This window comes from Bubalus kerabau, chromosome 5, assembly GCF_029407905.1.
Source record: "Bubalus kerabau isolate K-KA32 ecotype Philippines breed swamp buffalo chromosome 5, PCC_UOA_SB_1v2, whole genome shotgun sequence".
Classification (NCBI taxonomy): domain Eukaryota; kingdom Metazoa; phylum Chordata; class Mammalia; order Artiodactyla; family Bovidae; genus Bubalus; species Bubalus kerabau.
Genome location: NC_073628.1, coordinates 110450296 through 110462740, shown reverse-complemented (window position 1 = coordinate 110462740; position 12445 = coordinate 110450296). Strand labels below are relative to the sequence as shown.

The following is a 12445-nucleotide window of genomic DNA, read 5'->3' as shown; positions in this document are numbered from 1 at the left end:
ATATGTATACATACTGGTATATGTATTGATATATGTATCTCTATTTATATATTTATGTATACACGTTTATATATATTTATATACATGCAACATACACACATGGATAAAACAGAACTATTTTAGATAGATTTAGAACTGCCTAAAACAAACAAACAAACAAAACAAATGTGAACTCCTCACATGGGCACAGCTCTGACAGAGAACTTCTATGTCTGTACATGTTTGTTTCAGTGTAAATAGAATCGATCACCAGGGCATAACAAGTGACATACTGCTCATGCTTAGTATCAGACACACAGAAATATACATTTCTATGAGTTCCCATGTTGTGGCCAGAAATAAACTCTCAGAACTCCTGTTCATACAATGGTTTATTTACATTTCACAGTAAAGAGAAAACAGAGTAACTGCTGCTTTTAGCATTTTCTGTTGACAACTTATATTTCCAAAAGCAAACACAACTGAGATTTGTCCATCCAAACCCACTTATTAATGCCTCTAAAATTGCTGTATAATTACCAAAGTTCTAAAAGTGCAACTTATTTTTAATTTAAGAATTCAATAGATACCAAAAAGAAAGCAATTTCCCCATGTATATACATAACAGCCATTTGACTCTGAGTCTAAAAATAAACTAACATTTAATCATTAGTGTGAGGCACTCATTGGCATCTTCAAACAGTTCTGCTGAATAGGAGCATTTGCATTTACAATTAAAACAGTTTTATAGAACAAAACCCAGCCTCTGAACAACTGCACACAGTAAATGATCACAAGTGAAAACCACAGAGATCTATAACACAATCTCAGTGCAATATCTAAGTGGAAGGCTCAGTAGAGAAACAGGTATTGTTATAGACATTTTTTAAAGTCACAGAGAACAACCAGGGCAAAACAATAAAAGAGGGGCAAAAGTACTCTTCCCTTCTAAGCCTGAGCAATTACCACCATGGTGGGATGGGAGGACAGCTCATCAAGTGGGATTTTTCTATTACATATGTTAAACTCGGAGTACCACTTCAGAGCACAGAGTAACCAGATTTAAATTTCCATATTTCATTCTATGCCATCACAAATATTAACTTTCTATTTAGAAAGATACTCCAAACTTATTATGTAATATGATATATGGTCATACATACTAAATTATTTGACAGTGAAATCAAATAGTTGATTTGATTTCAACTATGCTGCTGCTGCTAAGTCACTTCAGTCGTGTCTGACTCTGTGCGACTCAAATCAAATACTGAGTCATCTCAATAGCAAATTGCTACAAAATATTATACTTACTGCTTCTTTAATTTCACAGGAGAAGACATGTATCTGGAATTCTTCAGAACCATGGGAACTCTCTGTAAATGCAAAGCAATTGCTCTCTGTTGTCCCATCATGGCCACGTGCACAGAACAATACCTTATAAATTGGAAAAGATGCTATCTCCATATTGTTGGATTGGTCTATGATTCTGCAAAACAGTTATGAGAAATGAGATTAAATATTAACTAGCAAAGAACAAAGGCAGTTTTACTAGGGCAGTAACATACAATTATCTTAAAATCACAAAAATAAACTGGTACTAATAAACTGAACTGAATAATAATCCAAGAAAACAAATTATCTTCATATTTTTATTATATACACACACACATAAATTCTTTACCTTCTTTTCACAACTACTTCACTTTTGTGTCCCATGATCCAATTCACTTCATCTCAAAGCCAAGGATACTCTGCCTGGTAAAATTAATGTCGCCCATCCCTAAATACTACACTTCTTCTGTTATAGCAAAAGAAACACCCAGAAAAAAACAGAACAAACCATCCCTGGAGAGCTCATTTCTATTTAAAGCAATACCTGTAAGTTTATCTAGTCCCAGGTCATTCATTGTTCAACAAAGACCTCTCTTACCCTAAAAAGGTCAGAGTGGTTCCAAAGATGAACTTAATGAAATTTAAGAGGTAAAAGGAGTTTGTGGAACTTTTCAAATATTTCTCTGACTTTCCCTGTTTAAATCCTAAGGTTGTGGATTGATCCAAAACCTCAAGACTACTTCAGGATTTCAAGTGGTAAAACTAAGGGGTACCCATTAGGAATAGAGAGGCAAATCAAAACACTAAATCTTTGTTAAGGCATGTTTGGCACTGTGAAATTCAACAGATAACAGTGAAAGGCATTTTGACACTTATAAGAGATATTATACAAACAGTCCATCTACAAAACCCTTTCCTGAAAAATGAAAGCATTTTTACCAAAATCTTGTAAATTTGTATTGCTATTATTGTGGTACTTAGTGCTTTTCCCACATTTTCAACTTCAGAGAATGAGGCAAATCAGAACAGTTTTGAAAAAGATTTAAATCAGCCTTCAGAGAATAGTATAGGCCAATACTTTGGCCACCTGATGCGAAGAACTGACTCATTTGAAAAGACCCTGATGCTGGGAATGATTGAAGGTGGGAGGAGAAGGGGACGACAGAGGATGAGATGGTTGGATGGCATCACTGACTTGATGGACATGAGTTTGAGTAAACTCCGGGAGTTGGACAGGGAAGGAGATGGACAGGGAAGCCTGGTGTACTGCAGTCCATGGGGTCACAAAGAGTCAGACACGACTGAGTGACTGAACTGAACTGAAGATACATTTAACCTAATTTCCTAGACTTCATTCATTTATGGGTTCATTCAACAAATATTTACTAAAAACCTGCTATGGACCAAAACTGCTCCAGGCAATGAAGCTGCAGCAGGAAGAAATACCAATAACCTGCTTCCATGGAACTGACATTCTAGCGAGGAAGAGAAACAATAAACAAACAAATAAATATGTAATATCAAGGCAAAGAAAAGTTCTTTGAAGGGAAAAAGGCCCAGTGAAAACAAAGAAGGATGGTTATGATAAGATCAAAGGAGGTTTATTTTGACAGTTTGACAGTTTCTTACAAAACTAATCATACTGTATGATCTAGCAATTACATTCCTTGGTATTATTCAAATGAGTTAAAACCCTGCACACAGATGTTTACAGAAGCTTTATCCATAATCACCAAAACTTGGATGCAATCGCAACATCCTTCCATAGGCCAATGGATAAATAAATTGTGGTACACCCAGACAATAGCACATTATTCAGCACTAAAAAGAAACGAGCTACCAAGCCACAAAAATTCATGTAAGAAAGTTAGAGACAGCAAAAGAGACACTGATGTATAGAACAGTCTTATGGACTCTGTGGGAGAGGGAGAGGGTGGGAAGATTTGGGAGAATAGCATTGAAACATGTAAAATATCATGTATGAAACCAGTTTCCAGTCCAGGTTCGATGCACGATACTGGATGCTTGGGGCTGGTGCACTGGGACGACCCAGAGGGATGGAATGGGGAGGGGGGAGGGAGGAGGGTTCAGGATGGGGAACACATGTATACCTGTGGCGGATTCATTTTGATATTTGGCAAAACTAATACAATTATGTAAAGTTTAAAAATAAAATAAAATTTAAAAAAATGAAATAAAAAAAAATAAAAGAAAGTTAAATGTCTAATATTAAGTAAAAGAGGCCAATCTGAAAAGGCTATTTATTACATGATTTCAATTATATAATTTACTGGAAAATGCAAAAGCTATGGTGATAGTAAAAAGATTAGCGGTTGCCAGGAGCTGCAGGAAGGGACAACTGAACTGGCAGAAGGCACGATTTTCAGGACAGTGAAAGTACTCTACATGATACTCTAATGCTGGATACATGTCATGATATATTTGTCCAAACTCACAGCATGTACACCACCAAGAGGGAACCCTAATGTAAACTATGGACTTTCTAAAATATGTCAGTGTAGTTTCATCAACTGTAACAGATGTACCACATGGAAGAGGACGTTGATGGTGAGGGAAGTGTGTGTTTGGGGAAGATGGGGTGCCTATCCGGGATATGGTCAATCTCTGTACTTTCTGCTCAATTTTGCTGTGAACCTAAAATCACTCTCAAAAGTAAACCTTATTAAGAAAAACAGGGAGAAAAAAAAAGACTTCTTTCAACAAAAGGTTTCTTGAGGTGAAACTGGAGAGAAGTGAGTCACTGGAAAACCAAGGAAAGCTTGTTTGGGCAAAGTAAAGAGACCAAACAAAAGCCCCATGGGAGGACTCCTAACTGATAGGTCCTGAGGCAGGATTCATGACTACCTTTGAGAAAGGACAAAAAGGCTACTATGACAGGAAGAGAGCGAATGAATGAAGTACATGTAGTGACAGAAGCGAGAGAACAGAGAGGGTGGGAGAGACGATCAGGTCAAAGCAGATCATAAGGGCCAGACATGGTAAGAAGAACTTCAAAAATAATCACAAGTGTGACTGGAGGACACTGATAAGCTGAATGTAGGAAAACAGTATCTGATTTACATTTAAAGAAATTCAAGGTTCAACATATAGCTGATTCATTTTGCTGTTCAGCAGAAACAAACACAACATTGCAAAGCAATTATACTCTAATACAAATAATAAATAAAGTGTTAGTCATTCAGTCGTGTCCAACTGTTTTGCAACCCCATGGACTGGAGCCTGTCAGGCTCCTCTGTCCGTGGAACTCTCTAGGCAAGAATACTCGATTGGGCAGCCATTCCTTTCTCCAGGGGATATCCTTCCAACCCAGCGATCAAACATGGGTCTCCTGCATTGCAGGCAGATTCTTTACTGTCTGAGTCACCAGTTCAGTTCAGTCGCTCAGTCGTGTCCGATTCTTTGGGACCCCATGAATCGCAGCACGCCAGGCCTCCCTGTCCATCACCAACTCCAGGAGTTCGCTCAGACTCACGTCCATCGAGTCAGTGATGCCATCCAGCCATCTCATCCTCTGGCGTCCCCTTCTCCTCCTGCCCCCAATCCCTCCCAGCATCAGGGTCTTTTCCAATGAGTCACCTCTTCGCATGAGGTGGCCAAAGTACTGGAGTTTCAGCTTCAGCATCATTCCCTCCAAAGAAATCCCAGGGCTGATCTCCTTCAGGATGGACTGGTTGGATCTCCTTGCAGTCCAAGGGACTCTCAAGAGTCTTCTCCAACACCACAGTTCAAAAGCATAAATTCTTCTACACTCAGCCTTCTTCACAGTCCAACTCTCACATCCATACATGACCACAGGAAAAACCATAGCCTTGACTAGACGGACCTTTGTTGGCAAAGTAATGTCTCTGCTTTTGAATATGCTATCTAGGTTGGTCATAACTTTCCTTCCAAGAGTAAGCATCTTTTAATTTCATGGCTGCAATCACCATCTGCAGTGATTTTAGAGCCCAAAAAAATAAAGTCTGACACTGTTTCCACTGTTTCCCCATCTATTTCCCATGAAGTGATGGGACCGGATGCCATGATCTTCGTTTTCTGAATGTTGAGCTTTAAGCCAACTTTTTCACTCTCCACTTTCACTTTCATCGAGGCTTTTGAGTTCCTCTTCACTTTCTGCCATAAGGGTGGTGTCATCTGCATATCTGAGGTTATTGATATTTCGCCCAGCAATTTTGATTCCAGCTTGTGTTTCTTCCAGTCCAGCGTTTCTCATGATGTACTCTGCATATAAGTTAAATAAGCAGGGTGACAATATACAGCCTTGACGTACTCCTTTTCCTATTTGGAACCAGGGGAAGCCCAAATAAAATAAATGGGTTGTATTTACATACCCACAGAGCACAACACACCACATATGCTGGCCATAATTCTCTCCAACTAATAATGTGATGAATTCATTCCAGATACTATGCAAAACAAATAAATATAACCAGGCCAAAAAAAGAAAAAAGAAATTCAAGATTCAGATGACATTAAAAATTACTCCCAGCAAAGCATATGAGAAAAAGCCATTTTGCTTCTTTCCAGTCTGATGTAAAGAGCTTAAAATCTAGGAAACAGTTGTTTTCTGAATCACTGTTAAATGACAAGGTGATACACAAATCATAGGTATTTTTAGTTATAGGTGCATTTATAGTATTCCAAGCAAATTTACAAATACCCCAAGCAAATAAGGAATACAGTCTAAACCTAAACATGTTTGCCTTGCACAGCTACAGAGTAAAAGTGAATTCAAAGTAAGTCCAAGGCCTCAATTATGATAAAATATTATCACCACTATCCAAAAAAAAACTTCATACATGTCTAAGGGCAGTAAAAAAAGATTAGAGCTTACCTCACAGAACCTTCTGGAACATTTGGCACATACAGAGTAACAGGAAACGGGTGCTGACTGGCAGATTTCATAGTTGCCATTGCCCGTAAAGCTTCCACTTCATTACGTGGGGATGAAACCTTCATACATCCTAAATAGGTCAGTTTGTGAAATAAAACACTATCCTCTTCAGGTATTTCACTTAGAGAAGATGGTCTGGGTGTAGAAATTTCTGAGGGAAGAAAAAAAAGAAACACCCAAAAGTTAATGTAAAACTTCCCAGTATAATTTCACCTATTGCCCAAAAACAAATGAAAAAATTGCAAATAAAATTTAGGTCTCCAACTGACAAAGAATTAATAACCAAAATATACAAGCAGTTCGTGTAGTTCAATACAAGAAAAACAACCCACCCAATCAAAATGTGGGCAAAAGACCTAAACAGACATTTCTCCAAAGAAGACATACAAATGGCTAATAAACTCATGAAAAGATGTTCAACATCACTCATTATTAGAGAAATGCAAATCAAAACCACAGTGAGGTATCCTCTCATGCCAGTCAGAATGGCCACCATCAAAAAGTCTGCAAACAATAAATGCTGGAGAGAGTGTGGAGAAAAGGGTGAGAATGGTACAGCCACTATGGAGAACAATGTGGAGATTCCTTAAAAAAACTGGGAATAGAACTGCCATACGACCTAGCAATCGCACTGCTGGGCATACACACAAAGAAACCAGAATTGAAAGAGACAGATGTACCCCAATGTTCAGTGCAGCACTGTTTACAATAGCTATGACATGGAAGTAACCTAGATGTCTATTAGCAGACAAATGGATAAGGAAGTTGTGATACATATACACAAAGGGATATTACTTAGCTGTTAAAAAAAAGAACACATTTGAGTCAGTTCTAATGAGCTGGATGAAACTGGAGCCTATTATACAGAGTGAAATAAGTCAGAAAGAGAAACATAAATACTGTATATTAACAGAGATATATGGAATTTAGAAAGACAGTAACGACTCTATATGCAAGGCAGCGAAAGAGACACAGATGTAAAGAACAGACTTTTGGATTCTATGGGAGAATGCAGGAGCGGGATGATTTCAGAGAATAGCATTGAAACATGTATATTACCATATGTAAAACAGATGACCAGTGCAAGTTCGATGCATGAAGCAGGGCACTCAAAGCAGTGCTCTGGGACAACCCAGAGGGATGAGTGGGGAGGGAGATAGGAGGGGTGTTCAGGATGGGGGACACATGTGCACCAGTGGCTGATTAATGTCAATGTATGGCAAAAACCATCACAAAATTATAAAGTAACTGTCCTCCAATTAAAACAAATTAATTCAGTTCAGTTCAGTTCAGTCACTCAGTCGTGTCCGACTCTTTGCAACCCCATGAACCACAGCATTCCAGGCCTCCCTGTCCATCACCAACTCCTGGAGTCCACCCAAACCCATGTCCATTGAGTCGGTGATGCCATCCAACTGTCTCATCCTCTGTCATCCCCTTCTCCTCTTGCACTCAATCTTTCCAAGCATCAGGATCTTTTCCAGTGAGTCAGCTCTTCGCATCAGGTGGCCAAAGTATTGGAGTTTCATCCTCAACATCAGTCCTTCCAATGAACACCCAGGACTGATCTCCTTTAGGATGGACTGGTTGGATCTCCTTGCAGTCCAAGGGACTCTCAAGAGTCTTCTCCAACACCACAGTTCAAAAGCATCAATTCTGCGATAAACATTACTGTACACATGTCTCTTTCAATTCTGGTTTCCTTGGTGTGTATGCCCAGCAGTGGGATTGCTGGGTCATATGGCAGTTCTATTTCTAGTTTTTTAAGGAATCTCCACACTGTTCTCCATAGTGGCTGTACTAGTTTGCATTCCCACCAACTGTGTAAGAGGGTTGGTTCCCTTTTCTCCACACCCTCTCCAGCATTTATTGCTTGTAGACTTCTGGATCGCAGCCATTCTGACTGGCATGAAATGGTACCTCATTGTGGTTTTGATTTGCATTTCTCTGATAATGAGTGATGTTGAGCATCTTTTCATGTGTTTGTTAGCCATCTGTATGTTTATAATAGCCAGGACATGGAAGCAACCTAGATGTCCATCAGCAGATGAATGGATAAGAAAGCTGTAGTACATATACACAATGGAGTATTACTCAGCCATTAAAAAGAACACATTTGAATCAGTTCTAATGAGGTGGATGAAACTGGAGCCTATTATACAGAGTGAAGTAAACCAGAAAGAAAAACACCAATACAGTATACTAAGCATATATCGGGGAAGGCAATGGCACCCCACTCCAGTACTCTTGCCTAGAAAATCCCATGGACGGAGGAGCCTGGTAGGCTGCAGTCCATGGGGTCGCTAGGAGTCAGACACGACTGAGCGACTTCACTTTCACTTTTCACTTTCATGCATTGGAGAAGGAAATGGCAACCCACTCCAGTGTTCTTGCCTGGAGAATCCCAGGGACGGGGGAGCCTGGTGGGCTGCCATCTATGGGGTCACACAGAGTCGGACACAACTGAAGTGACTTAGCAGCAGCGACGCATATATATGGAATTTAGAAAGATGGTTAACGACAACCCTGTATGCGAGACAGCAACACCGATACAGTATACTAACGCATATATATGGAATTTAGAAAGATGGTAACAATAACCCTGTGTACGAGACAGCAAAAGAGACATTGATGTATAGAACAGTCTTATGGACTCTATGAGAGAGGGAGAGGGTGGGAAGATTTGGGAGAATGGCATTGAAACATGTAAAATATCATGTATGAAACGAGTTGCCAGTCTAGGTTCGATGCACGATACTGGATGCTTGGGGCTGGTGCACTGGGACGACCCAGAGGGATGGAATGGGGAGGGAGGAGGGAGGAGGGTTCAGGATGGGGAGCACATGTATACCTGTGGCGGATTCATTTTGATATTTGGCAAAACTAATACAATTATGTAAAGTTTAAAAATAAAATAAAATTAAAAAAAAATAAATAAAACGTGTATAATATAAGAAACGAATTGCCAGTCCAGGTTCAATGCAGGATACAGGAAGCTTGGGACTGGTGCACTGGGATGACCCAGAGGGATGGTGTGGGGAGGGAGGTGGGAGGGGGATTCAGGATGGGGAACACGTGTACACCTGTGGCAGATTCATGGTGATGTATGGCAAAACTAATACAATATTGTAAAGTAAAAAAAAAAAAATTATAATAATAAAAAAAAAACCAAAAGCATCAATTCTTCACCACTCAGCTTTCTTTATAGACCAACTCTCACATCCATACATGACTACTGGAAAAACCATAGCCTTGACTAGACGGACTTTTGTTGGCAAAATAACATCTTTGCTTTTGAATATGCTGTCTAGGTTGGTCATAACTTTTCTTCCAAGGAGTAACCGTCTTTTCATTTCATGGCTGCAATCACCATCTGCAGTGATTTTTCAACTCAAAAAGATAAAGTCAGCCACTGTTTCCACTGTTCCCTATCTATTTGCCATAAAGTGATGGGACCAGATGCCATGATCTTAGTTTTCTGAATGTTGAGCTTTAAGCCAGCTTTTTCACTCTCCTTTTTCACTTTCATCAAGAGGCTCTTTAGTTCTTCTTCGCTTTCTGCCATAAAGGTTGGTGTCATCTGCATATCTGAGGTTATTGATATTTCTCCCCGCAATCTTGATTCCAGCTTGTGCTTCCACCAGCCCAGCGTTTCTCATGATGTACTCTGCATATAAGTTAAATAAGCAGGGTGACAATATACAGCCTTGACGTACTCCTTTTCCTATTTGGAATCAGTCTGTTGTTCCATGTCCAGTTCTATCTGTTGCTTCCTGACCTGCATACAGGTTTCTCAAGAGGCAGGTCAGGTGGTCTGGTATTCCCATCTCTTTCGGAATTTTCTTTCTTTTTTATTTTATTGTGATCTAGTTTATTATGATCCACACAGTCAAAGGCTTTGGCATAGTCAGTAAAGCAGAAATAGATGTTTTTCTGGAACTCTCTTGCTTTTTCAATGATCCAGCGAATGTTTTCAAGTTTTAAAAAATTTAGGTCTCTCTATGTTTTCATTTATTTTAATATTTATCCTATATCTTATGAGTTCTGGAATTGGCCATTTTGTACTGCAGATCTCTCAAAGTATTATCTTACTTATCTATAACTTCTTTAAAGGAAAGGGAAAAAAGTCTAAACTTCGTATTTTAAAAAGTCAAAAATACAGAGTTCAAATGATATAAAATATTGAAGAGAAAAACTATACCAAGACAGTGTAAAAGTGCCAAAAAATAATGAAAATAACATCAAATTTATTAATCAGCCTAATTTCCTAAGCAAAAATCAACAATGTTAAGATATTTCATCTCACACTAGTATCAACAAAAGTCAAACTCCTTATTTTGTTCCATCCTGGCTTGCTGGCTTCTACAAACTATGTAAGTACCCCAATGAAAATTTTTTCCTCAAGGTAATTATTTTGATGAATTATCCTATGACTGCTCCCCCAATTCTTTTTTTTTTTTTTAATCCACTTTAATTCTAGCAGAGGATGCACATAGCAAAGTCCCAACTGTGGTTAGAGAGCATTCATCTGCATGTATCAGGTAGTATAAAGCTTCCCCTCCGCACCCTCCCCATCCGCACCTAAAAACCCCATTCAGCTAGTCTCCAACTCTTCCTGTTACCCATATCCATGCTGTACAATATTAAGCATGCCTGTCTCACCCAAACTAGATCCTTGTGGCATGCTCTAATTCTCATTAGCAAGATTATACTTACAGGATATTAATATATAATTCATAAAAGCCATTCTCAACCTCCCCACCCCAACTTTCAAATATTATACTAAATCATGCACCCTTCACCACTTTTTTTTCTATTCAAAAACTAAAGCCATTCAAAATGAAGTATTTTATCTACCATGTTCTTCAATCACTGAAGCATGTTTCTCCCAGCTTTGAATCAGTTCAGTGTACTGTATTTCAAAAGAGACAAAAAACTATAAATACAATATAAAAAAAAAGAAAGAAAAATCTACAAATACAATTTAAGGCTGAATGTTAATATGTTATGTGTGTGTGTGCACAGAATGAATTTTGTTAACCGAGCAAGTACTTATGCAAAACAATTACACGCAAGAGCCACTGGTAAAACTATGCTTCAGTGACTGATGAACATGGTAGATCAAGTAGTTCAAATGGTCTAATTTATGTGTAACTGGAGTCCTACAAAAGAGGCAAGGTGCAGGAAAAGCTTTCTAAAGAAATAAATATTTTATAAAATCTGTGTAATGCACAGATTCATGAAACTCTGTATACTTCAAATACAAAAACAATACACCAATGGATCCAAAAACAACAGATGGCAAATCAGTAGATAAGACCTTTTAAAATAACTATTATAAATATGGTAGAGGAATTAAAGAAAAGCACCTAACAAAAGGAGAAAAATGGAAGGCAGGAAAAAAAGAACCAAAAGAAATTCCAGAGCCAAAAAATGCAAGAGCTAAAATGAAGTATTCTCTTGGTGAATATAACTAATTCTAATTTGCATAAGAAAATACAAATGTTAAAAGAAGTTCCTTATATTGTAAGGAACATAATAAGAATGTTAAAGAAAAATGAAACTAGAGGGAAACTGAAGAGCACCAAAAGTCATAAATATGACTTTTTTCTTATTGTTTAACTTCTTTAAAATACAACAGACTGCTGGGTATATCCATTTGGAAATCTTATAAGTTAGTATGTCTAAAATTGAATTCATTAGATGTCTATTCAACTATTCATATCTCGAATAACTCTTGAATCCATCCTACTTTTCTTTGGCTCCATACTCATTATCCAAATTATTATAGCAGTAACTTTCAGTTCTTCTTTTCTCCAATTTATTACCTACACTTCAGCCACCAAGATTTCCATAAAGATGAAAGAAAGAGGAAGGAAGGAAAGGAGGGAGAGAGGAAATAATTTAGATATACCATGCAAACAGATACACCATGTAAAGAAAAAGAAAGAATGGGTATATGAAGAAAACCAGAATGGGTATATCAGTACCAGAAAAATCAGACTTCAAAACAATGAACAGTAACAGGAGAAAAACAGACATTTCACAATAACAAAAGGTCAATTTATAAGAAAAATGTAATTTAAAAAGTGGCTATGACCCTCATACCAGAGCTTCAAAACACCTGAAGCAAAAACTAGCAGAACTGAAGACCCTCACACTGAGTCAGTCAAGCCAAAGTAACAAGTCTATTATAGCTTCTATCTGATAACTGAAAAC

At 38.1% G+C, this 12445-nt stretch overlaps 1 protein-coding gene across 5 annotated transcripts in view; it reads right to left on the bottom strand.

The window, feature by feature from the left end:
* The window catches only part of RABGAP1L (RAB GTPase activating protein 1 like), a 742566-nt gene that overhangs the window by 638770 nt on the left and 91351 nt on the right, over nt 1–12445 (bottom strand). For all 5 annotated transcript variants that reach the window (XM_055582719.1, XM_055582720.1, XM_055582718.1 and 2 more), the window contains exons 4-5: nt 6167–6377; nt 1291–1465 (exon numbers count right to left, since the gene is read on the bottom strand). In XM_055582719.1, the coding sequence (XP_055438694.1) occupies nt 1291–1465; nt 6167–6377 (386 nt within the window). The remainder of the gene's footprint in view (nt 1–1290; nt 1466–6166; nt 6378–12445) is intronic.